This window comes from Anoplopoma fimbria, chromosome 12 (genome assembly GCF_027596085.1).
Source record: "Anoplopoma fimbria isolate UVic2021 breed Golden Eagle Sablefish chromosome 12, Afim_UVic_2022, whole genome shotgun sequence".
In the NCBI taxonomy this organism is placed as follows: Eukaryota; Metazoa; Chordata; class Actinopteri; order Perciformes; family Anoplopomatidae; genus Anoplopoma; species Anoplopoma fimbria.
In genome coordinates, this window is record NC_072460.1 from 20,770,357 (window position 1) to 20,798,331 (window position 27,975).

Below are 27,975 nucleotides of genomic sequence, written 5' to 3' on the forward strand. Positions count from 1 at the left end.
GGCTGACATTAATGAAGTGTGGTGTAAACTATGAAGGTATTCCATGGCGATTTTGTATTTAGGTTTGCTCCTTTTGTGTGTTTTGAAATGACTTATTATTCAGCAGAGGGTAACCCAGTGGATAATGGTCCAAAATGACATCTCCACTGTGAATGACCATGACAAATGTTGCATTCCAAAGACGTTGACAACACAGCACAGTACACGTGATGCTCCCACAAGCATGCTCTGGGACTGTACACTAGGTTTGCCAAGATGATGTCATCATCATCATCATTATTTTTCATGAAACATTTATCAAAAAAAAACTGGGATGACCCACTGCTTTATTTTCCATGTGTTTTCAGATATGGTTATTTCATGTAGGAATACTGGATGTGCTGTAGTAAGGCATGTACAGTTTGAAATATCAGTAGCCAAAAAAGTTTTCAACCGGTTTCAATATTTATCAAAAGTAACCCCCCCCCCCCCCCCTCCCCTGTTTGTTTGTTTTTATAGAAATGAGACAAAGGATTCAGCCCCAGATCAGAACTGAAACTGTGCTTTACACTTCAGAAGGAAAACATACTGAAGACTCCAGGTGGTTCAATCAGCCTGCATCTGGAAAACGTCACTGCTCAGCGCTCACGTGTGTCTCAGTAAGGGTGGGAAGAGGAAAATTAACTGTCCAATCTCCCTTATATATTCCATCTCCCTCCTGCAAAACTACTAATCTCTCATAAAGTTGCCATTCAAGCCTTTACCTGATGTTCTAGAAAAATATAAGATAAGATAAGATAAGATAAGATAAGATAATCCTTTATTAGTCCCGCAGCGGGGAAATTTGCAATTTGCAATATGACATCCATTCTATTTATGGAGTGACAAATTCCCATCTTTCCACCCCCAGTCCTTCTCTGCTGTTGCAGCTTGGAAGTCCTCCAGTATTTTCCCCAGTATTCCCCAGAATCAGGTGATTTCTCCGCAGGCAGGCCCTGGCTCCGCTTCCACTGTTCGTCCCTGGCTTAGATGGCATGGTTACTGTAGCTTATGTATGTCTGCTTGGAAGCCAACACTGTAAGTGAAGGTAGGAGGTAGGAGAAAGAAGGAAAGTGTTAGAAAATGCAACGGGTGAGATTTAAATAGGCGTGCAACGGTAATCTATCAGAGCACATGTTGGTGTCCAGATTGATGGGAAGATCTATTTATGGACACCTTCATCAAATGAGTGCAGGTGGAACCAATCATAATAGCAGGGTGTTATGGTGTAATGGGAAAGCTGTCTTTACAGCGATGATGCCTCCTCTACCTCTATCGTAAACAGAAATGGGAAACAGAATTTTGGAATCTGAAGAAATTAGAAATTTGACTGATTTAGAACAAACTGTTAAAATGATGCAAACGTTAATTGTTTAGCTTCTGAAACAAAAAAAAATATCTCATATCTCAGAGCTCAAATTACTTTGTTAGATTTACTGTTTTGTCCAATGTATTATTCCATGTACAATGACAGTTAGAGAAATAGAGATATGTAAGCAGCCTGAACCAGAGAATATTTGGGATTTTTGCTTGAAAAAAATGCCTGGAAGGATGGATCGATAATCAAAATAGTCATTGATTAATTTTCTGCCAATCGACTAATCAATAAATCAATTTATTGTTTCATCTCTAAAGATAGATTTTACACAACTTCATAGCATTGGGGTAGAAAATAACTACTGTTGGTTGGGTGTTGAAAGTGAATAATTGATTGTTATTGCACATTGTAACATTGTAACATTTTAACAACATAGAAATATTTGAAATATTTGTCAAGACAGTGATGCAGATGGAGTCAGACTCATAGGCTGTCCCAGTGGTCACATCATTGGAAGTACCTGCTATTACAGTACCATTAATGAAATCAGGGAATCCTCTTTCATAATGTTTTCTTCACAGCTGATTATCTCATTTCATTGGGTCAAAAAATGCATCCTATAGGGCCACCAAGCAGATCACAGCATTGGTAAAATATGCAATATGTAGAAGTCTTTTACTGCATGCAAAGACCTGAGGTTTCTCTGTGCACCAAGCAAAACATGCAGCAGTCAGTGTAAAACAGTAACATCTCGACTTGTAAAGCATATTAGACAATATGTGATCTGACTTGGCACTGTAAGTGTTTTCCTCAATGTTTGCTAAAAGTTCTCATTATTCTTTAACATTCTTTTCATGTTCCATGGATTTTTTTAATCAGCTGTGAATAAAACACATAAAGCCAGATGACTGGAGGGCAGACCACAGTGACCATAACAAGCCCGGCCTGCTGGTGAAACACGACCGTCATACAGTCACAGTACCTGTGTGCATGGGTGCAGCCATGCTCCGAAGCACACGCCGTTTGTCATGTGTGCAACATGTACGCGGGTGTGCCATTTTCTTAAATAAAACTGTCCTCAGCGAGCATGCTTGGTGTGGTGGTAATCACACTACCAATCTGCCAATCTGCCCACAGCAGCCTTGGCTGATTGAATATGTCAGAGGGGATGAATCCAATCAGACGACAGCTGAAAGCCAGAGTCGGGGCAAAAGTGCTGCAGAGGGGAGACGTGTAATGGTAAATGTTTCCGAATATTTGTCGGTGTACAAATGGAGGGGGGCATTCTCACCATTTCATCCAAAGCATCTCTTCCAAGAGAAGCATTGATAAATGAACCTTATTTGAATATTTATGTGCTGCAAGGCCAAGATAAAGAATAGATGGTCCAGAAAGAATTGGAGCTGGCAGACCCATCTGTCTTTTCCTGTTCCCACTTATTGTTGTTGTTGTCCCGTTACCGCAAATTCCTCCTTTTGTCAACGGGGGGAAACAAATTGCAGGGGACACATGGCTATCGCTCGTCTCCTGCGCTCAGACAGAGTGGTGTCATCTTCGCACATTAACAGACTTTACAATGCGGAGGTGCCATTTTACAGCACCACACGCCAATATCGTCTACCCACGAGGCAGTAATCACACCCTCACAAATCCACCCATGTCTGTTGGTCAAGGGTGGATTTGTGAGGGTGTGATTACTGCCTCGTGTCATTCAGGGTGCTGTGTTTTAGCCGGGGGGGCAGCCGGGATGCTTTATGCGTAGTAAAGGCAGGCACGGATGTTGTGGTGAACATTGGCAGAAATTAACGGAATAAAGTGGTCATAGATTAAAACAAAAAAACAAAAGGGCAAAGTCATTGTCTAATCAGGTTACCTGAGAGTCTAAAGTCCCTCACATGGCTCCCCTCCCCCAACACAGTCTGATACATAGGCACAAAGAGGAGTTGTTAGATTCACAGTTCAAACGAGAGGGTGAGATCAGCACCTGTCAATGGGCTCTATAATAGGATAAGACATAACGACTCCATTCTGAGGTCGAAAAAAAAAAGGCAAGTGTGGCCGCTGGCCTTTTTGGTCTAATACACATCATTCTACAGTGTTCAGCCTGTCACAGAATAGAATCAGGACCCTCAGTAATCAGAACATGTGGGGTTGCTTGATGTAACCATGCCCCCACACAGGGACAGGGTCTCATACACTTTATCTCGGTGATTGAAATGGCCTTTTGTCCAACACTGAGCTACCCGTCCCCTTAGTTCCCTTTCCAAAATCAGAACAGTGTGGGCACACTGTCACACCTTCTGATTCACAAATCCAGTGTGGTCTGAGTAAGTGAGAATGGAACTAGTTTTTTCTGTTCTATGTTATCCATATCAATGGATTATCCTGGTGAAACAGAAAAGTTACTTCCTGTCTTTGTCAAGCACATTTTGTTTGTATTTGGATATAGCACATGGGCTGCCTACTCTTAGTCGTTAAGTCAACTAATTGGTCATTTTGGTCTTAGTCTACTAAGATTCCTTAAGTCAATTAGTCAATTTGTAATGTTTTTTTAAGGATGAATGACCCATTTCCAAGAAACTTATGAGCTAATATCTGGTAAACGGAGATACTCAGTTGTACAGATCTGTCGATAACTAATTAGTCGATAACTTGACAAAATTATATTTGGAGTTTTAGTGGACCAATCTTTTCCTTGGTTGAGGTCAGCCCTATTATTCATATCTGCAATGTATCACAAACCATGATATAATACCACTTAAGTTTCCACTGAATTGGTACCCTAATTTCTTGTATGCTCGCATAAGGCTTGCTAATTTATAGAACTGCTCAAGTGCAAAATAACACCTGCATCAGTTATGTTTATACAAAAGAAGTTCATTATTTTCAAGTAGACGTGTATTCTATTACTCCTCTTTTTTTTCAGAGAAGCAGCTCATTGCATCAACATAAAATCAACTCCTGGTTGAGTTTCTCTGGAACACATTTTGTTCTTTCTTTCCTCTTTATTGCCGTCATACCAACCTTGTGTTTCAAGACTTTCACAGAGTTCAGACTTGGCCTCTCCATTGGGCCTCAGGCCGCCTTTGGGGTTGAACTTGTTGGACATAGTGGCTGCAGTGACCACAGCCTTCAGGCTGCGCTTCCGTTTTGGTACGTTCTGCTCTGGATGAAAGAGAACCACGTAGACCTTGGGCATGTAGAGCATTCCCAGAGAGACTGACGCACTGAGGCTTACGGAGATGGTCAAGGTCGTGGTCTGGATATACAGCTGTATTATGGAAGAGACACAAGCAAACAGAATCATTTGTGGAGGCTACACTGACTGATGGACAGTGATGTTCTAGTTATAGAAACTCAGGTCGAATTGAGCACACTTACTGCAGAGTCTGCACAGTTTAAATAAGTCCATCAAGGAAAATCAAATTTATATATTTTATTCTGAGAGCCAATTGTCTAATAAAGCTGCAGAAATAGGAATGGTTTCTGGGCCATGTGATGGCTGGGAAAGAATAGACTGAGAATTTTAAAATATTGCCTGAGGGACAGACACTGTCTAACTCAAGATATATATGAATAGTAGTTTGGGAAAATTTTCATTTAAATCTCAGTTTCACATGCAGAAGAACTTAACTTTGGATATCACACAGTATCCCAGTGCCCTTTATTCATATATTTTTCGATTTCACCTACTGGGTTCATCACCCCTGAGCTCTGCTTTCATCGATGTGTTTGCTTATTTATGATACACAACTATTAGAAGTGCTAGGTATCTATGTAGCCTGCGTATAGATGTATTTTTCACCCCAAGGTTTTAGGCAACAGCATAAGAATTGTTTGCTTTCTGAAGCCAGTGGCAGCTGCAGCTCACAGCTGGGTAGCAGATATATGGCCGCAGGCAACCGCTATGGAGCGGAGAGAAACATCCTACAGTATATTAAAAGTGCCTGAAAGTGATTTTTCATTCATCATAATCATCCCAGAGCTCAGACACAGTCCATCTCTGATTTGTTGACGTAGAGAATGTGGTGAGTCAGCACACAGGCTGTAAAAAACACATTAAGGTAGATCATATTAGATATTGACACATTCATATTAAATGTGAAACATAATTTCTTTAGATTTTAAGTAACCAATCACAAACGATACAAAAAACATAAAAGTTAACAGATTTCATCATTAACCCGCTCCGTCTTTTCACAGTAGTCTGGTGTCAAAACCATTAATTAGAGAACAGTTGACTTTGCCTCTTGGAACAAGATTGCAGGGGTCCTCTGAAGTTGATGAACACAAGGCGAAGAGTGTACACTGGAAACACAGCTGGCAGACATCCTTCAAAGACATTTGCCTGAGGTTTTGTCTGACATTACATTTGCAGACATCACAAATGACTGAGTATTTTTGGCATGGGAATAGCCCACAGGGCCCCGAACCACCAGCATGTCAACAGTTACAAATTGTGTTTCCCAGCGTGGGGTCATGACATATGTTGTTTGTATATCAGCTTGTACAACATTTATCCTCACATTTCAAGATGTTTACAATGTTTTTTTTACAAACCTTTGCAGCACCATGACCATCATAAGTTGTAGGTAAATGTACATATTAATTTGACTAAGAAAGGAGCTACAGTATACAGTATTACAGCATTCTTTTAGTTGTCTGATTTCCTTTTTTGTATGCATACTATAGGTAGGACCTTAGTTTATAGGGTACTCAGTTCAAGGGGAAAACAAAGATGTACAATATGAAATAAATAGCATGACTTGACAGGGACAATGATATATGGTGATTAAATAAAAACAAAAACCACAGAGACGCCTTGCACAAATTAAGTTCCCTAAAGCCATGTCAGTTGAGAAAAAAAGATGTCAGTGCAAAATGGAAGTGATAGGGCAGTGTGTTCCTTTATACTGCAGTGCTAGCATTCCTTGGTGAAGAGGGGTGGGGGGGCGTTGTAATCTCCTGAGAAGATTACACATGGCCTGTGGTGAGTTCGGACCAATATTGCTACCCCTCTGGAGAACAGAGTGAAGTCGCTCTGTGAGGAGAGCCAAGACCCTTGTCCACTTCCATCGGCCCTGGCGACATAAATTTTCTCTGACACGCCGGTATGATTGCCAATCTGCTCCATCGGTACAGCGAGGGGAACAGGGCCGGGGACAGGAACCTCAGAAGGCTCAGCCATTATGAAGTTTCTTCGTAACGGGATTGCTCCTTTTATGTCATTAGGCATCAAATCCCGCGTCCTGACAGCTGCCAGAGCTGTCCCTACCGATACGCAAAGCATGCAAACAGGAACACACTTCCACAGCGCTGCCAAGTCCTTGCACCCAAATATTTTGGCTTTGGGTTTTGTGAATATAGATGAATGAAACAGCAAAACAGGAAAGCAAAGGTGTTAATGATAACATGAATGTGTGCTAAATTGCTAAAAGAAAGCCATCATTCATGTTATTACCAACACTGTGCTTTAAGTACAATGGATGCACCGAATTAGCAGTTGAACATCGTAATTTGACGACTTTTTTTAGCCTCGTTGACTGCCATCAGCATATCGGCAAAGAAGATGACATTCACCAATGGCAGTGGCCAATGTTTGTGTTGTGTAGCATTCATTTGGTTACAGATAGATTGCATTATCTCATGGTGTACTGTAAGTTAATATGACCGTCACCTGTTGATAACAACATAACAAGTCTTCGATTTGTGCAAGCGCCAATTGGATCGGATTGAAAACTTGTTAGAGTGAGAATGATTTCTCTGCTCAGTTTATTAACCTGCTCTTCAATGGTGGAGATACAAGTGAAGAATGGAGGTTATTTCTATTTGGCTGCCTGTTTTCATTAATTGATTTGTTTGGCCAAAATCTGGGGAAGCCTGTTGATGCTGAAGGGCTTCCACCAGATCTACAGAAAAAACACATCAGGCACAGAGGACCTAATGGATTTTGCCACGAGCTTATTCTAAATGTATTCGTCTCTTAGTTAAGGCTGAGTTCTGGGTCGCTGTGCTGTTTATTTTACCATATTGAACACGACACACAGAGAGTAGAAGAAACTGAAAAAACATGACTCTCCCAATTCGTTTTCTGCCTGATATTCTCTCTACGATTACATTTTCTTCCTGTGGTACTTGGCAGGCTGATACTGAAAGCAAGAAAAAGTGAAGATGACTGTTCCCAGTGAAATTTTCCAATCATAATTTGAGTTATATTTATCAAATGTTATTGTTGGGCTGCCAATTATTTAAAACAAAACAAGTAATTTAGAAGAATGATAGTATATGTCCCTCCCTAAAGTTTGTCCAAGAAACACTACTTCTTCTTTATTACTTTACTAGAACAAAATGTCCATGTACACCTTTTCTCTTCTTTCTTTTGTTGCCTTCTAACCTACTCGTTCATGTTGTTGGCAGTATTATGGATGCTATTTAGTGTATTATGCAGTGCCATACAGTAGCATTCCCATACCGTTGCCTCTATTTCTATCAGTAGTTGACTTTTCCTCTCTCTGCTTTTTCACTGTACGTCTGTGTTGAGCCACCTCTAAATTAGCACTTGTAAGAGGTTATTTGTGACAAGCAACATCAACAGCCACAGTAAATTTTTGCTACTTCACAATCCTGTGTCACCTATTTCTGTGTGCCTGAATGTGCAGTGATTGACTACTCGGTATTCCCACTCAGTGACGCTGAATCAAACATGCCCGGAAACACAATTAAAGAAAACATGTTGAGCAAACTTGAGGTGAATGATTTATCCTCAGAAGACGGCTCTGAAAGCCTTGTAATCCCCACAGAGCCCATCATCTCATGATGAATAGTGGCAGTATCCACAAACACAAGAGGCTGATGCTATACAACAATCACAATTTGAGTGGCCATTTTGGTCACAATGAGGCGCAAAGGAAATATAAACGATCTCCAAATTGAAAACTGACATCCAACATGCATGATTGAATCGAATTGAGCTGCTGCCATTGTGTTCTTTTTAGATACAGTACAATCGATGAAAGCTGTCATCAGTGTCAAAGTGACAACATTGGCATCCGTGCACCAATAAAAGAGTGAATTTGTAAAACTTCCACCATATTTACCTTTTCTGCTGATTGTGAGGTCCCAAAGAAGATGGGGATGAAGGCGAGCCATACAATGCAGGTGGTGTACATGGTGAAGCCGATGGGCTTGGCCTCGTTGAACGTCTCGGGGACCCCCCTGGTCTTGATGGCGTAAACTGTGCAGGTGACCATCAGCAGCATGCTATAACCCAGCAGACAGATGAGGGAGAGGTCTGATATATCACATTTCAGAACGCCACGGGCCATCGTTGGATTGGCCGTGCGCTGATCCTGGTAGTCGATGATGGCTTGCGAGGGGTCAACACCGAACCAGATGCACACTCCAAGGAGCTGCAAGGATATCAGGCTGAACGTGATGACTAACTGGGAGGCCGGGGAGATGAATCGAGGGGCACTGACCGACATCTTGCCCTGCGCAAAAATCCTGTAGATCCGATTTGTCTTGGTGAGCAGCGCTGCGTAGCTTATACTCATACCCAGGCCCAGGAAAATCCTCCTCAGGGAGCATATAACCACATCAGGGGTGGAGATCATGAGGAACGTTGTGGCATAGCACAGAAAGATCCCCGTCAGCAGCACGTAGCTCAGCTCTCGCCCCGACGCCTTCACGATGGGTGTGTCGTTGTAGCGTACAAAGGTGACGACGACAAACAGAGTAGCCATGATGCCCAGCACAGCGATGAGGACCGGGAACACCGCCCACGGGGAGCTCCACTCCAGCTTGACAATGGGAATGGGGTCGCAGCCAGTGTGGTTCGTGTTGGGCCGCAAATCAAAGCGGCACATCTTGCAGGTGTAAGTGTCTGCCTGATACTGGTAACCATCACAGTTCTCACAGTGCCAACAACATGGAATTCCCTTCACCGTCTTCTTGCGCTGCCCGGGGCGGCAGGGTTGGCTGCATATAGAGGAGGGGACTTCTTGTGTTGCACCAGGCCACTGCATTTCTTTGTTCTGGAGGGGAAAGTATAGAGAAATGACCTGTTTATTCCACCTCACCATACTAACACTCTTTTACTCATATATTCACATCTCTGAAACCCCAAAAAAGGGGCATAAATACAAAGTATTATCTCATTTTGGCCATCTCCCAATCAGAATTAAAGAGCTTGTGTAAGGGTCAGCATATCATAAACATGAACACAATTTCCTACTTATTGTTACACTAGTTACATAATGCATAATGCATGAGGACACAATTCAATTAACACTTGGTAGATTAGTTTACACACAAACACAAAAAAGTGCTTGATCGAATAAGCAAACTCTAAATGGGATATTCGCCACATGAAAGCTGCAGTCTTTTTATCAAGGCATCATCGTTTGAACTCCCTGTGTTATAACTCGACAGGAAACAGCCGTTTAATTACTTACAAGGAATGTTGCAAAGCACTAAAGTAAATGGAGTCTTCGTGGTACTGCAGTCACAATGCGGTATCATTTGCCTGTGCTCTCTCACTGACGTTATTTATGTTTAATCATAAAGCAGTTCTCTTAAATAAGATAGTATGCGGAAAGGCATTGGGAATATTCAATTATTCACAGAAACATCTGGAAGATTTAGATGATTTGTGTCTAAAAATATATTTCCATACAGCATTCTTGCTTTCCCTGGGACATCTATGCCATGCAGGTGAAGTTGATCAGTATGCAGCAGAAACTCAGGACCCCTGTGTCTACAATAATAATAATCCATACCTACAGTTTGTGAATCAACAAAATGCCTGGCGGCTCATGTTTGAATGATGCATAACAACAAGGGATGCATAAACATTGTTCTTCACAAAGTTTGGCATGCAATACAAAGCAATTTTGTTGTTGAGCACATGCAGAACTACAGATTCTGTGCATTCTAATGCATACGTTTCTATAGTGAACAAGGAACTGGTATATTACTGTACCATGTAATGGTGGCAAATGCAAAAAGATGGCTTTTTACTTAATTGGAGACCTACTTTTAGGGGCATAATTGTGAGTGGAAGCACACTCTGTGTTGACCTAAAGCATTTTTTTTCCTGCATGTTTTTATAAATTCTAATGCCAACCAGGAAAAGGATGATTTATTATTAATATCATTCAGTCGACTGTTGCCCTATAAAACCCGACATAAGCTGGATGCATTCAGCATTATCTTTGAGAACAGTGATAAGCTATGTTATAACAGTAATAAATGAAGCTCTACTACCTGTAGCAACATTAGAGTTGCTGTAAATGTCACATAAAATGGTTGAGAGGATGCTTTGGCACTGTTGGAAGAAAATAAACTCAAATGAAAAGGAATATTTTGAGGTAGTTTCGGCTCTTTCTGTTCATTGATGAAGGGTAATTCCTCCATTCAATACCTTTCCACCGGAACAAGGCTCACAGCATTCATCCTCCCAGTTAGTGAAGCTAAATGTTATAGTAAGTGTTTTGTCTAGACTAAATGAGTTGAGTGAGTAATAAAATGCTAAATGGCCAAATATTGGATGTCTGGTGGATTATAGAGATATTGTGCATGAACACCAGCATCTGGCACTTTGTATGCTTGCCTTTTCTAACAATCAATCTTTCAGACATATTTTAAGTAATGTTTAAAATATTCATACGTTTAAGTAGAGCCGATCCGTCCAGCGGCCAATGGTCTTGTACTCTGTGACGTTATTTGTGATCTGGTATTGGTAGATTTCGTAGCGACCAGGAGCATCTCCATTCACGTTGAAGACCACTGGGGTGCCAGCAATTCCTGAAGATGAAAAGAAAAAAAACAATGTTATTGTTGTTTTTAAGCTGAAGTCCAGTGTTGGACAATACAGTGTGCGCTCAAGCAGTTCCCACAATGCCGTGAGACGAAATGAGGCTGCAAGGGAACTTCAGGCTAATGCTGTTCTAGTGTTAATGATGGGAGCGAAATAGATGTTGACAGCCATGTCGTCCTGGTGCTTTGAGGAGGGCCGGGGCCGCTGTCTGTTGCTGTTCCCACATCATCTCACACTCCGTCATTCTGCTCATTGCCCCGTTTGCTTGTTATCCACGAGGTCCTCACTCGGAGTGCTAACGAATGACAGCACTGGTTTTGATTAGCACTTTGAGGTCTCTTGTCATCCCCGCGCTTCCTGTTGCCGAGCCAACCTTACAAACCGCTCTCCAGCTTTCCCAACGTGTGATAAAATCGTGTTGAAAGGGAGCAAAGATTCACAGATTTAGTCACGAGAGCCCACCACAGAGCGTCTCTTAGGAAAGCACCATTAATAGCCTCCCCTTCGCTCTATATATGCTTCTACCATATTTGCTTTCTCTCCTTCCATGGAACCCTCTAATACTCAGCCATTCTGTAACATGTGGGGGTTGTAAAGGGGAATAAATACCCTTAGTAAACTTGCAGCTGAAATTTGTTTTGGATTGCTCACAGTCAATATTGGATGTTGTGTACAGTAACATCTAGAGCTACACCAAAGGGTGTATTTTTTTAGCAACAGAAAAAAGATATTCATCATGTCCAGTAACCAGAATCAGTGTTTTCCAACATTTGGAGTGAGCTGTTCATGTTCCACAAGTATTGACTATACTCTCCTCTCTTCTAACATTGAAGGGAATTGTTTATTTAAGTGTTTTGTTCCCCTGAGTGTAGGTCACACTATTGATTGTTGTTTGAACCTCTGAATCAGAGTTGAAAAACTTGCGAGTCAGGCTTTGAGACCAGATTCATTTTCTCCCTTCTGCAGATTTTTGAGTGTTTAATCAAAACCCGTAGGATTTAATTGCATTAGTTTAATCCTGCTGCATTATCTAGAGGGCATGTCTAAGACAACAGCAGGCAGTCATGTGCAATTATGAAAAAAAATCCTGCCCCTCTCAGCAATACGGGGAATTGAGTGGGATGTATGTTACTACTAATTTGATTCCCTTAATCGATTAGTTTCACCTCTTCCAATAGAAAAAAGCTCTGAATGTTTCATGCTCAGCCAGAAAACATTGGAAAACTGCTTGTTGTATTAACCAGGTCTGATTTATGAGGAAGTGCTGCATAAAAAGTGTTTCCTCAAAAATATTAGAAATAAAAGCCACAGTTACCTTTTTTAATTAACTAAACTCTAACGTGGTAAATTGGGTTCCTAAAACTGTGTGTGTAAATTTCCAAAACTGTACTGTGGGATGTATTTTTACAAACGTGCAATTATAAATAAGATGAGAACAAATTAACATTTATAAATATGATTCACATTTACTCATTGCAGTTGTGTGTGAGCTTTTTTTGTGATCCTTTGTGATCAAAGCTTGGTCTAAATATTCCCAGCCATGACTAGTCTGCTAGTTGAAAATCCAACCCTCCTTATGTTTGCTCTCCATTTTAAAGCTGGTTTATTGAAGGAGACACATTTAAAGCTTCACTTTGCCTCTCTTAAGAATTGATAATGTGTTCAAACAAAACAGTAATTTCCCCGCATGTCATGTTTGCAGTTTTAGAAAGAATTATCCTTCCGCTCCATTAAAAGCCATTAGCCAAAGCCTTGAGAAATCTAATGTGTTTACAAATGTTTTATAAGAACTAATCAAAACAAGATGCAGATTCTTTCGTTGAACTTTAAAAGCACAGAGGTGGCTCCAATAAATGTGATGAAGCGATTTGCTGCAAACCCTCACAATACAAATGAGAAAGAAAAGAAATAATTACCACGCTTTTCTCATAAATTCAAAGCTTTGATTTAGAAATACCACCATTCAGAGCCGTCGGAGACAGTAATTTATTTCTATTGTAAATGGAAGCCGAGTCTTACATGGTTATTAGGCGTTTAATTGGGCAGAGTTAAGGACCAGTGTTGGGGTTGATTATCTTTTCAGTGTTCTCTCTTTAATGACACTGACCTCAGGAATAGTTTAGTCTCTCTAACTGTATCCTCACTAGTTGCTGCACTACTTAATATTCCTGCTTCCCTGGACAGGCAGTATACATTATTAAGCTGTATACACACTGTTTAATTCAAAACCCTATAGGCTGTTTGAATTGGTCTGAGGAGAGCAATAAATGGACCATATACACACTATACACACTGAATAATGTGTGATCATGTGACTGAGTACTTCCTCAAGTTGCATCCAAATTAAATTAGCAATCAAACCCCATGAAAACGGGCAGATTTAAATGACTGTGTGTAAACAGCCAACCTTTAATCACAACACTTTTACCACGGCTTCACTATCAGGTTTATGTCTTCCGTAAAACAAAATGTCCTCAGGATAACTAGCATTGAGTACCACTGAATACATTTCTGTAAAACCAGCTTCACTGGGATCAAAATCTTAATGCAACTCGTATCAACTTCATCTACAATATCTGCAGTGCTTGGTCTTCCTCTTTTCTTAAGTCAGTGTTGATGTCTCTAGAGAATTCCCAGAATACACTAGGACCATGTTGACATTCCTGTTTTCCTATAAACCTCTTTAAATCCTCCGTTCCTCTGTGGCGAAAAGACTCTTAAAAGCAAAGAAACATTCCGGTAATGTGCTGTATTGATTTTCTAGCCATCCCCATAGAAACCCCAACGGCTTCAGTGCTGACGAGCCATCCAGTAATACACCACGAATGAAGGCATGCATAAAGAATTGCAGTTTAATTCCATAACAAAGGCCCACTGTACAGTACTTCAGATTAAAGCTTTATTTAATGCTGGGAGAACAGATCTATCTTCCATATATGACTTCAGGATACAACTCTAAACAACTCTGTATTGTTTTTTATTCTTCACAAATGAAGACTGACCTGCTTACATAATAATAAGCACACTCAGTGCAGGTAAACAATGTTTTGACTTTGAAGATGGGGCCTACAGTAAAACACTGCTGAGCGCTGAAAGGTTTCCTTTCAATATCCATTAGGGAGGAAAAGTTACTGCTGCAAACACAAGTGTCAAGTTAACCTTTATTATCCCCAACAATAAAGGTTACGTTGACTATATTAATAGAAAATCTAAATCCATGCTTCATTTGTATCCATGTTCGCTTTGTCCCTTGGCTACTTTGTGTCTACTTTAAACTCTCTTACTTAAACCTTTTAAACCAAACCACATCTGAGGAAGTAAACACCAAATATGCCTTTTCCTTTAACGGTTTGTACATTTTCTCTAATGAAACCAACAAAACTGAACCCTGTTGCTGCCATCCATCCCTCTGTTGCCCTTTGAAGGCTGTAGACTACCATGTCCATCCATGAAACAACAATATTATCATTAAAATGACTACCTTTTTGATTTAAAATTCTTGAAAAATGGAATGGGGGACTTGGACCAACGAGGACTGGAAGGTTAAAGAAAGTGAACTCTACATCCTCCCTCCCACCCCAACTTAAAGATACACATTTTCTACCATATCTAACACATAAACTTGCCTTGCCCTAAAAATGTGATGTACAAAATCTGAAAAAAAACCAAACATGGAATCCAACTAGTTGTCCAAACCAGGCAACAACACATGTTGTTTGTCACCCATTTTCAAAACCTCCATGATAATATGTGAGTTTTCTAATGTAGTGCTTGGGTCAGCAGGGCAATTATGTTTGTCAATGCTGTTCATATAGTGGCTATTAAAAAAGACATATATTTGTTTTTAATTAGCCACCACTATGGGGAATGTTTCATTAGGTGTAGGCACTTAGACTAACTGGTTAAGATTAAGTTACCTTACCGTGGTTAAGACAAGCAATAGTTTAAGGAAAATAAAATATTCTGTTTAAAAGAAAACAATGTTGGCTCTATGTAGAAATACAAAACAAACAGTAGTCTCACATGTCCTAGTCACACAGTTTGGAGCCACATACTGCTTTAGTTCTTTGACAATGGCAATTTTCAAAAGGAGTCCCAAGTTGAGACAGTTTAAGTTATGTTCCCTTTCCCCCTAAAGTTAAGGTTAAGCCCTGGCTAACAAGTAAGAATCACTAGTGCAGGACATCATATCTTGCTTTCTATCTGCAATCACCTCCAGTTGTGTTTCTTTAGAACTCTCCGCCAAGCTGTAAACTCTACTCTGAATTCTGCAGCAGTGGGCAAGTGTTTTGCTTCAGCCAGAAGTTCCTATTTATTTTTCCTCACTTACTGTAAATTATTCCTGTCTTGTACCTTCAGAGGCGTGACTGTCCCTCACCCGAAGATACCAGCCAGTAATTATCACACAAATAAATGTATCCTTTACTGTATAATCATCTGTGAGGGTGGCACAGGTTTGCTCGCATTGCAATCTGCTAGATTGCATAACCACTTTGACCCTCTATTCATGTGATGTATAATTAGCTCCAGTTGTTATAACCACCGACGCTGATCTAAGTTGGACCTCGTTCAGCGAACATTTATGTTATTTCCTCCCAAGCCAGCAGGTCAAAGTCGTGCAGTTGCTGCGGTCATGACCTCCTTTAGTATGCATCTTTTCTTCTACCTGTAAGCCTATAATTCATTTTCAAAGTTTCAAAGTGCATCTTACTTGTTGCTATGTCATAATGGTACATTTGTATAATTATGCGTTATGTGTTAAGACTGTTAATTAACATCTAACTTTTCATCTTCCATCTGTTACTTTCTACATTATTTAGCTAAATATAAAAAAAATGTCATTCTCTTCAAGGTTACCAAAAGCAATCATCAAAGATTAATAGCAGAAGACAAAACACCGTATACTTTTATACCGTATACAATACTTTTTCCCTGTGTCATTCCATTTTATTACACATAACTTCATTTCTGAATTTATTTGTTTGGTTTTCTTGTATGTATGGATTACTTGGGTTGTTACCGACATCTGATGAAAAAGACTTTTCAAAATTGACTCAAATCTAGTTTGGCATTTCGGTACTGCTATTACTTGTTACATATTGGCCAACAAATTCGCTGATACGCATCTGCTATTGGCTGATATAACGGCCTGGCTGATTTAATGTTCTAGCTCTACAAGTGGATGCCTATTTGTCTTACAATATGTAAAGTAAATATCCAGGGACCTTGTTTATTTTTTTTATGAGGGAAGAAAAACTCCATGAGCAATTGCAGTAACTTAGTAAGCTAGTGGAGGAGAGGCTAGACAGGGATTCATGTCAAAACTTGGGTATCAAGTTGATGCTAGTGTGTGTGACCAAAGTGTTGATAAGTATATTTACATATTATATATTATCAGGATTCAAGTCTACATAGAACATTCGCTGGAGAACTCCTCATGCCTGTTTTTGATGGTGCTGTGCGTTAACTCTCTTCCCCTCTCATTTATGTACAATTTTACCTCGGCAGCCATTGCACTGCGAGCAGGATATCTCTTGCGTGGGCACTTCAACGCTGACAAGATAAGGCGGGGAGATCTCACTAAGCACAGTTCCTGCACATCATCAGCTATGATAAAGACCCGCTGCTCGGCTGCCGATTGTCAACCCTCCTACGGATCTCTGCCTCTTATGCGTGCTCGGAGTAATTTGCATTCAGTAGCCTGATAATTGGAGGCCATTGTTTTATGAGCATGTTGGTGAACCCAAAAACACAAATAGGACAAACAAGTTGCAATACATACAAGGTAAAATAGCTTTGCTACAGATAAACAAGTTTCTTATCATACAATATACATTTTGTGGAATATTTGCCACTAACTACATCCTGTTGAGCCTACCTCGTTGGATTCAGGAGTACACACCTGTGAATTTGACATTGCGGATGTACTTGAGCAGCAGTGTGCCGTTAATGGTTTCCATCTTGGGGCAGAGGCCAACTTTTCCCGGGCAGAGATCTTTGTGCATGTTGTGCAGAGCGTGAGCCATGGAGTAAATCGCGTCGATCACAAACTGAACCTTCCCCTCCTGCTCGTACGATGAGTCCCTCCCGATCCGCTCATGGTCTACAAGGAAACATCAACACAGAAATCGCCGCTCTTGAAATTATTCCATACATGAGACTTACTTGATGAGTTCATAAAAACTGCAAGAAGTTTTTATCACAAATGAGGTCAAACTTGTATACAGTATGTTCCCATGCTGTGTTGTACTGGCTGAGTCAATGCAATCGTGACAGTCAAGACAAGATTGTTTAAATGAGTGACATAATATTTAGAAACAAAAAGCTGCTCCATCACCAGTCAAAAATGTAAAACTGAACATTGATAATGCGATGTGTAAAATCATCAAATGATAGCCTTTCAAGACACTTGATTACTCAATTGTGAACCCATCAGTTTTTCGCTAGATTTAATTATTTTAGAGATCGGAGTTGAATTGCTTTTTGATTATACGCTACTTCTTTTTGACATCAATCACAGAATCTCCAAAGGGTCTGATGTGTAGTAGGGCTGCCAACTAATATTCTTCATTCAATATGTATTCAAATAGTAAAAAAAAAAAAAAAAAAAAAAGATTGGATTATGCAAATGTAAAACATCACTTTCATTAATCAAAAATGAAATGTTACCATTTACTGCGAATCCCCAATGGAACTGATATGTTAGCAACGCATAAACTAAAAGCATGGGGGAAAAATAAGGCAGGGGGGTCTTCGTCAAGTGCGCTTCACACACAGCCAGTACAGATTGATACATTTGTTATAATAAAAGTGTTTCGATGCAAATGGAATATTTCCGTGAAGAATAATTCAACAACAATTTAATGATGGCAGAGAACTCGGATGCCGAGAGCGACACCTTGTCATGACAGAAAGTGTTACGGTATGCCATGTAAAAGATTTGAAATGGGTATAATATTGTGACAGAAATACATAGAAACAGGTGACAAAATGTTCAGCTCAAAACATTGCTGCACAGTGCCGCATTGCTCGTGGACAGTTAGGACACGGTGTCATCAACATAATGCGCAAATTAGATATTTGAATAGTTCCCACCTATGTGTTTTTTGAAAACGGTTATTCGCACGTGATTTTGGGGCATTTTTGACAGCCCTATTGTGCAACCTCTCTCTTTAAAGTCTGTCCATCACTAAAAATACCTGCTCAAGATTATTCAACAAGACTCTTTTAATATCAGATATCATAATCCCAAAAATGGAAGATGAACTTTAAGGAAGCAAAAGTTTGGCAATATAAATAGGAAATGTACTTTGACGCTCTCATGTGTTGTTTATATGATCTCTTTGTGTTTATCTCCACAAAGGCACATGTCACCTCACATCCATTTAATCAAGAGAGCAGAGTGTGATAGAGTGGTGGAGAGGGAGAGGAAGACACAGCAAGACAGGCCTAATCATTCTTCAGTATTAATGTAATTAGTTATGACAGGTGTATATTAATCATAGCTGGGGTCGCTGTAATGCTTTGAAAATGTGTTAACCGCCAAGCAAGTTTTCAATTAGGAACGTAATGCTTTTGATAGCCAATGCCAGATGGGTTGAGTGGCAGCACGACGCCGTGACCGCTTCAAGAAACCACAAAAACTGACAGACATGAGCATAATTTAAGTTTACCTGATGGCAGTTTAACTTGTCGGTCACATGTCTGAAAAGGCACAGTGCTTGTTCAGTAATAATCTGACAAATTTTTATTCCAACTCAATATATGAATAAATCAATTTCCAACAAAGCATCAAAAGGTCACAGGATTAAAACCAGAGTTGTAAACTCTCAGCTCAGTCAGGCAGCAAACTTCACTTTCCATTAACTTCACAATTTTTTTTATTTATTATCATTATCAAAATCTGTCTTTGGATTCACTTTGAGAAGCGGACATGAGTGTCTCTCGCACTCAAGACGACGTTAATTAACGAAAGCTTCAATGGCAAAATCAGTGACGCAGCCTGTGAGAGAAAGAAAACAGTCCTCTTCTTTAACATCATGATATTTTTTAACTCTCAGCTGTTCTCTCACTCTAACTTGCAACTTGTAACAAATATGGCACAAGCACTGTGGCTCTTTAAGAAAATGTGCTGTCATGTCTATAAGAAACCGTAAGGAAAAATAACATAAAAGGAAAACCTTTTACTGAATGACAAAAAGTCTTCACTTTAATGGAAAGATAACTTATTCCAAAATGGCTTTTTAAACACACGAGAGGTTATGACCTGATTTTGTATCACTCCTTGAGTCATGTCATCATTTTAAACCCACACATGAAGTCATTTTTTTCTTTTCCATTAATTGATTCTTTACATACAGGGGGTGTTTTTTCGTACCATTGATTAATTTGTACGAACTTAGACACGGAAGACAAATATTACGTGGCGGTGGACAATACGGATTCTCTGTTGACTGAACCAAGACGGCACACTTTATTACTCCTTTCAACATTGACAAAGGCAGCGCAGACCAGATCCACTCCTTACGTTCTTACCTTTCACAATAAAAGCCTTAGACATATACTACGTAACCGTTTACCGGAGAGAACTCACAGAAGATTTTGATTAAAGGAAACTCAATAAAATAACTTACACTAGCTCAGACTACACAACAATTTACCTCAGACAGACCTGTGTGAATCCATTCAAATCATTTATTGAAAAAGTGCTGTAGCCATTGCAAATTGGCATGACTGCCTGTATAAAAAGTTTTAGCAGTCAACTATTTCTGGGTTTTTTTTGTCATTTATTTGTCACGACCCCCTGTCTGTAAAGTCCTTAAAGCTAAATTATAGATAATTAGCAGAACAGGTACAGAACAAACACTCTTACTTACTCATACCTCAGTTCTATCACAGATTTTGGTGCTGAGTAAATATTCTCATTGTTTCATTTATAATCCATTTGAACACTGCTTTTTCTTCAGTCTGCGTTGCTTATTTCCATTGTTCTCAATGAGGACTACAGTATATTTGTGCACAATCTGAAATGAATGTAACTGATACGTTTTTTAAAAGCACTTCTCTGACAAAGCATTGCCAACAAATCCCCCTTGGAAATACGATATATTTTGTAGTCAGAAACAGGGAAGACAAGTGATCGCAGGAGTGACAGATAACATTTGACACTTTTTTATTCTTTTATGAAAATGTCTTAAGAGCTTATTGCCGTCAATCCCAAACCACTGACCATCATTTGTATCAGTGCAGTGGATGGTCTATGTGAGTCATTTTCCTTGTGCTTTGAAGGTTGATGCTTTTTTAAGGATAATTAAATCCCCCTGATTTTGAACTCTACTTAGCTTGAGGGAAAACATTTTTTGGAAGTAATGGAGTAATTTGTATGACAGCAACTCATTTCACCTGTAAATCAAAGAATGACTTGAAAGAGTAATTTGAAATAATAGCTTATGTCAATAACACATAATGTGGAAAAGTGGAAATCAATTTAATGAAAAATCTAATAAGTCTGCTCGAGTGAAAATTGGCCACACTATGCTTTTACAGGCTGGTCTTATTACTGAAATGTTATTGTTCTGCATGTAAAGGAGCAGAACTTGAGTCATTTGTGCCATTGCTTACAGTAGCATGTACATTGTGGAACTTTCTGAAAATCCTTAGTTATGACACCAGTGTCCATTAAGTGAACTGCGGTGAACTTCTTGTTGCTAGCATGTGTGCTCGCACTTTGCACGCGCGATTTAGCATCTACAGTCCAAAGTGACATTACATTACAATCATATATCATATTTCGAATAACTTTATCTGTTATGGTCCTATATTTTATTTGGATCATTTGCTCCATGAAACTAACTAGCTTGCCGTTTGCAAGTTAATTTATCAGCTAACGTTGCAACACAGCAAACACCAGATCCATGCTGCATAGCTAAGTTATAGCTAGCGTGCTAACCGTAGCTTCTTAATGTTAGCTGATAAAGTCATTTGTAAAGGGCAAGCTAACCAATTGGCCGACCAAATCTTTGGAGAAATCGAAATCCACAGGCTGTTACAGGCCACTGAGAAGGTCTGTGAAGTTTTCAGTGTTTAAGTTACATTATAGATTCAAAATACATGTAAACTTTTTAATATTGTAAGGTTAACTCAACAAAAGCTTGGCCGTTTCATTCTCTCATTCACAACGCACAACACAAGAAGCTGCTAACAGGGCATCATGATCAGATAACAAAAAAAGCGACATGAGGCAGTTGATAAAGTGAAATCAGGTTTTGTTTGCACGCCTTGTAAGATGTCAGTGGCAGCCATTTCTTATCTCAACAGACACTTCATTCAAAACAAGTGCCATCTTTAAACAGATGAATAGTTTTTGTTTGTCTAGTTGTTATTATCTATATGCTCCCCCAGTATTTGCTCGCTAAGAAGAGGCAATTTAACATCAGTGACAAGGCTCTGAATGTTTAAGCAGCTTGAATATCCCCAGTTATTCTGTAAATGTGTGCTACAGGCAAAGTGAAGCATGGATAGATGGTGTGTCTCCTTTTGTGGCTGTCACAGCCTCTCTCATTTTAATGTGTTACTCCATCTCTTTGAAACACTCTCTTTCTCTCTCTTTTGCACAAAGAGAGAGAAAGAGAGATACATTTGCACATTTGGCCCATTAATGGCAAGATGCCACAGAGGTTTGCACTACCAGATAAAAGCCAAAAGCTCCTTTTATACAGTTTACACTTTATGTTCCTTCAGTTTTCCTTCGCTGTCCAAAGACGTGCAGGTCAGTAAGAACATTGGTTCCCAACTTGTTTTTGGCTTTCGGCCCGTTTAAATGTAGCAATATGTGCTGGTGATCCCTAGTTTATGACCTCATATAGTATTGGATTTGAAGGATTTTTATGGGCATGAACAGTTGAAGGTATCCAGTATTTCAACGAAAAAAAGAAAATAAAAGAACAAGAAAAGTTAAAACATATTTTTGTTCAACAGAAATGTTGTTTTTTTCCTTTATAATCCTTTTAATCACAGTGCGACCCCATAGATTTTAGTTTGAGAGCCACAAAATGAGACTGAAGATTGTAATTTGTATGTTAAGTCCGTATATGGGTGTTTTTCCCAAAGCTTTTTTTTCAGAATCCTCCCCCATTTTCTCCCACCTGGTCTTTTATGAAGAACAGTGTTTCAGTGGAGATGAGGGGTGGAATAAAGTGAGGAAAAGGAGGGATGAATGAGAAAATTTCAAAGCTGTTAGGGATTGTTTTCCTCTTAGTCCCTTTTCACAGACATTTGGACTTGTAATGGTAGGAGAAGCACAGGTGTTACAAAGAACACTAACGATGGCTCCGCTCTGTTCAAATGTTCTGAGTGATCGTGGGACAGCATGCACAATAACATAAAAATGAAATTCACAGGGAGAAGAGCCACCGGGAAGCTCCATGCATTAATTAAATGGCAGCAGGTTTTTTTTTCTTTTTACTCCCGACATAACCTGCCTGGAGAGAAATTAAATCTTTTTCTATCAGCTGTATATCTGACTGAGATCCGTTTCTCTGAGTGAAGAGTTAGAGGAGGAAGTTCTCCATTGACACTGGTAACATAGCCCCTTTTTCCCCTGTGTGGGTGTGGGTGTGGGTGTGTAAGCGTCTATGAATGCATTATGTGTGAGAGAGATGAATATTGGCACAAAGTTAGCGATTGTTGATGCATTATTGTAGCGTGGATGACGTTTGTGCAGGTTTGACAGGGCAATAGTTGAGTCGTGATGGTGCTTGGTGGATGGTGGCCTTGAAAAAGCCTTGAAAAAGTCGTGGCTCTGAGGCCCATTGTACTTTAATGTTGCCTTGGCTTCATAGTAACATTTTACTGCATGCCCAGTGCAAAATATTCACCCAGTAACCGGCACGTACAGCTTTGACAGTGAAGATTAACCAACGGTCGAGAACTGACCGTAACGTTAGCTTGAGGCTAACATATGTCAACTGTGATTAGATTTATAAACTTGTAATGTTAATGCCATGTTTTTGTCAAGTCGTATTCTCGGTATCCTCAGCTTGATCACAGCAGGGCCACAGCCAATAATTAAAAACCCTTTCAGGATGGAATTACTGTACCAAGGACCGGCTTCTAATAAAATGCATGAATATTTATATTTTATCGTCAAAGAAGGCCGAAAAACCCATATCAGGGAAAATTGTTATTAAAAACAGATTATTTATTTCATATATTTTAAATATGTCTGGTCACACACACCACAACAACTGCTTGTGGGGCTTTATATTTAATAAGGTTGAGCACCTGAAGTCTATGTTATTTAAACTATATTATATGGTATTAGGTGACTAATCAGTCGTTTCAAATCAGTCCACTAAGATTTATTTGGTGTAGGAGTAATTTTTAGACTTTTTCATGCTGAATGACTTACTTTCAGGATAATAATTTGCAAATCTCTGGTTAACAAAGTGGTGTTTTTTTGTGACTTGTTGTGTAGAAACTTAGTTCTAACTAAGGTTTAAAGTTAAATTAGATTAAATCAACTGCTCAACAACATCGTATGAGTCCTAGTCGACTAAGAATGTCTTGGTTGACAGCCCTACTTCGCTGTCTAAATATAATCCTATAATTTAGTCTCTTCACTATATAATTCCTGCAGGTGTCTAAATTGTTTGCACCGTCTGTGATAAAATATGACTGCAAATCTTTTTGATCTTACAGTTGCCTTGGTTTAATAAATCTTTAATAAAGTAGTGCCTTTGATGTTCAGTTTTAGCAGATATCATCCTTCCATAAAACCTGAAGAAATACCAGAACGCATCCACATTTAGACACATGCCGTATGTTAAGACTGTAGTCCTCTCAATGGTGGCTCCACTGGCTGATGGATCGAAACAAAGAACAGTAACTGGATGTGGAGATGTGCCGCGGGAAGGTTAGTCAGCAGTGCAAAACAAGCAGTGACATGAATGAAAATAAAACCTTGCAACTGTCTGTTTTGTGTGTGCTCTATGAGTTTTCATCACGGCAAGCCTTGGGATTGTGAAAGAACACAATGATCCAGAGAGCTCCAGGTCACACTGTATGCCCTTGCTCGATATATTCTTTTGAATGAAGGCAAATTGTTTCTTTCTTCTGTCCTTTTTTTCTGCAGTAGCAGGAAACAAAAATGTCATTTTTTTTGCAATCTTTGTAATGCTTATAATTTTAGTAAAAAATATGATAGTATGTGATAGTAGTTTCCACTATTCAATATATTTTTTTATTTTTAATTAAATTTGGCTTGGAAAAAAAAATCTATGAATGAAATTGGCAAGCAGTAACTATCTTAATAAATGATTATGGGTCAAAATATTTTTTTAAGCAAACATTTTATGTTTCCACCTTTTTTTCAAATATTTTGTATTTTCTACCTTTTGCTTTTTTTACATTGAAGTAAATGTCTTTTGGGTTTTGGCCAGTTGTTTGGACAAAAGAAGCTATTTGAAGCCCTCACCTTGGGCTCTGGAAAATTGTGATGGGCGTTTTTACCAATTGAATTGATCAAACAATTTATCGATTAATCTAGAAAATAATTAGCAGGTTAGTCAATTATGAAAACATTCGATAATCGCCCGATTTAAAATCGTCTGTAAGCTCAAAAGCTCAATTTTATAAATCATTTTCACCTCTTGTCATCTTGGTGTTCACTCATCGTACCACATTACTGTCGTCAAAATGTATAAGAAAACATACAATGATATAGTAATTTCAGCCCCTGCATGAAAGTTTCTAGAATTCTAGTTAACTCTTAATGAGACCTTAGTAAGGGTCTTAACAAATGCCCAATCCCAATGTCCCCCTCAAGGCCTTAAACCCTGGGCCCTCAGGGACTTAACATCACCTGTTGAATGGTGTGAAAGTCTGCAAGGGCTTATAATATTACAAATATGAGTGGGAAAGCACTTTTTGGCAACATATAACATTACCTTGATGACGCCCAAACATGTAATGTACAATGCAGGTTTTAATTTGATGTTTTTGACGCCCTGATTTGAATGTCTTCCAGACTCTTGGCTTATGAAACAAGAGGTAATTGTCAAATAATCAATTAGCTCTTTTTTTGTCAAAAACAACATAATTGAGCAAAATTAAAAGAAAAGGTTGATGAATAAACCAGGTGTTTAATATAGCCTTTGATTTCATGACCTTTTTTATGTATTATCGTAAGTCCTTGAAGTTTTTCTGTGCCCTCCTCTCCATTTACCTTTTTTCCCCATAGTAACACAGTGTTTAACGTTACAAAGCTATGAGTGGTGGGTAATTCCCAAAGGCCACGTCTACAGAAATGCAGCCATACAGGAAGTCTGCATAAAGGGCTCAACAGGTCTGGGAGAGGGCCCTTAAGCACTTGACAGCTCCAAACCCCTAACAGACTTTGCAGGAACGTGCCTCCAAGTCTGTGAGTCCTTGAGTGTGGACATTGGGATCGGGCCAAATTTTGATTGACAGCCATTTCAAGCCCCTCCCATTTTACTTATTTTAATTAAGGGGATCATCACCCTAGGGACAAAAATAGATACAGGACTTGTCATCATAGTCTCTAAAGACACGGACGGTCAGATGAAGTGAACTCCTGGTTGCAGCTGCAAGCTAAGAATAGCAAATGAGTTTAAACTGTCTTTAATAAAAAATAAAAAATAGGAACCATCTAAGGTTCAACATAGAGTAAACAAAAGGGAGAGCTTTTCCCCATTGCTATCATACAGAGTGGTGTTTCTAAGCCACTGCAGGTCAATCACAATAACCACAGTGAAGAGAACATCTCTTTATTGTTGTCTGACTTCTCTTTTACTTGAACCTTGAAGTTTGTGTTGCATCTCACGATCATCAAATAGGTGAGAGAACATTGCTTCGATGCACTTGGTGTCCTTGATGTTTACTGTGAGCAATGGACGTCAGACAATTGAGCAGGCATGCAGGCATATACTCGTGTCTGGTAGCCTGGATGACTCATGTCTGCAGGGATGCAGAGCAACAGAGTGACTCAAGCCAGTTTGCTCCATTCAAATTTTGAACCCCGGTGTGTGCTGGAATGACGTGAACCAGTGGCAGTCCACCTGCACAGGCTTTCATTTCTGCCAACACCCCAGTAAGACAGAACAATCTAATGATAGGAAATGCTGCATGAAATGGCAGGGCTGTTGGAAAGCTGCTTTACTTTCTGTGTCTACTTCCCAGCATGTTTGATATTTTAGAATAGAAAAGGTAAAGCACTTAACAATTTCCTCTCATGCTTTTCACTTTCAACAAGGTAGATTTGAGGACTTTTTGATTTGAGTTTTTCTGCTCACCCCAAAATAATTATGATTGATGATTCAGCCCTGCTCATTTCTGACAAATGCAACTGTGATGGAGAGTCTCATGCCATGGTCCTGTGCACCATTTATTACCAATTTGTCTCTCTCTTCTCTAGTTCTCTGTTGTATCAGCCAATTTCTCCTTCATGGTGCATCGTGTTTTATGGTTCACCAGCGTGAAATAGTGTGATGTACAGTGAGTGGTCTGAGCAGATCAGATAAGCAAACTTGAGAATGATTGGATTCCACACAGCAAACAATTCAAATTTGAACCAGTGAGAAATTAAAACTTTGTGTTTTCTATGAACCTCACATGTGTATTTAACCAGGAGTTTCTGGGATTCTGCTCATTCTTCAGTAGAAACCAAAACCATGTTGTTTTTATGAGACTGATAGAAAGGTTGTCCAATCATAGCATAGCAATCATAACCAGACAAGGCAGGCCTGTCAAGCTTTTTATTCCTCCACGTTCTGAATCAGTTTACGTGGGGCTCTAGTAAGAGTGATGTTTGTCATTTAACGAGCTTTGCGTCTTACTCTGGTGGGTTTGAAGCTCACACTTAAGCTCCTCTCCAAGATAGCACTACATTTGCCAAACATAGGTTTGTTCTCATCCTAAAAGAGCCTTTTGTCATGTGACATTAATCGTGAAAACACCGTTTGAAAATATCAACAAGTTTGTAACCGGGGTTATGTTAAAAATAAATAATAGTCTGATATTTTATTTTTCCTCAATCAATACTAGGACTAATTAGTTCAACACTTCAGTGACAGAAGATGGCTTTTTCTTTATTTTTATGTCTTCTACATAGATCATTAACTGGTTAGGATGCGGATGTTTTGCTCTGAGCACATACAGTAGTGCAGAACAATAAATCATCATTTTCATCATCATCGCGAAATTATCATGCACAATAAACACATTCACGGTCCCAAAGTGTCCTGAAAAACCTGGAAAACAGTTTTCCAGTCATGGAAATTGTCAAATGGATGAACAAGAAAGTTATTTTAACATTTTTTTTCTTTAACTGAGAATAAACTACTAGGTTATCTATCAAAGCTCCCCAAAATGGAAAACATTGTCATCAGAAAGAGCCTAGTTATGTTCAGGATAATGTCAACGTTCAAATGGTAGATTATGGATGAGAGTATTTTGAATAGGCTCTTTTGGACGCTGTTGTTGACTTGTTTGGAGTAATAACCGTCTTGCAGCTCAGGTAGCAACCTCCAGTTCTGAAAAGTGAAGCTATTGAGGTAGAAGTACCTTAAACTTGCATTCCTTCAAATGGCCAAATGAGGTCGACTCATCTGGTGACAAAAATGTCTAGTACATACATAAAAAATACATAGAAGTGTATGAAAAAATGACCCTACTTCGCACATGATTTAGAACCTCAGTAAACATGAGATTATGGTCTCAGTCACTAGTTTAAAGTCTTCTTGAGTACAGCATGAAGTTTGTTTAGCAAATGACGGTCCCATTTAGAGTAAAATAGTCAATAAAT

At 39.3% G+C, this 27,975-nt stretch overlaps 1 protein-coding gene across 1 annotated transcript in view; it reads right to left on the reverse strand.

Annotated features, from left to right (window-relative positions):
• Positions 1–1,004: 1,004 nt before the first annotated feature.
• The window catches only part of LOC129099500 (metabotropic glutamate receptor 4-like), a 120,334-nt gene continuing 93,363 nt past the window's right edge, over positions 1,005–27,975 (reverse strand). Inside the window, exons 6-10 of the mRNA XM_054608754.1 lie at positions 17,056–17,256; positions 11,004–11,140; positions 8,434–9,369; positions 4,361–4,607; positions 1,005–1,054 (exon numbers count right to left, since the gene is read on the reverse strand). Coding sequence (XP_054464729.1) covers positions 1,005–1,054; positions 4,361–4,607; positions 8,434–9,369; positions 11,004–11,140; positions 17,056–17,256 — 1,571 coding nt within the window. The remainder of the gene's footprint in view (positions 1,055–4,360; positions 4,608–8,433; positions 9,370–11,003; positions 11,141–17,055; positions 17,257–27,975) is intronic.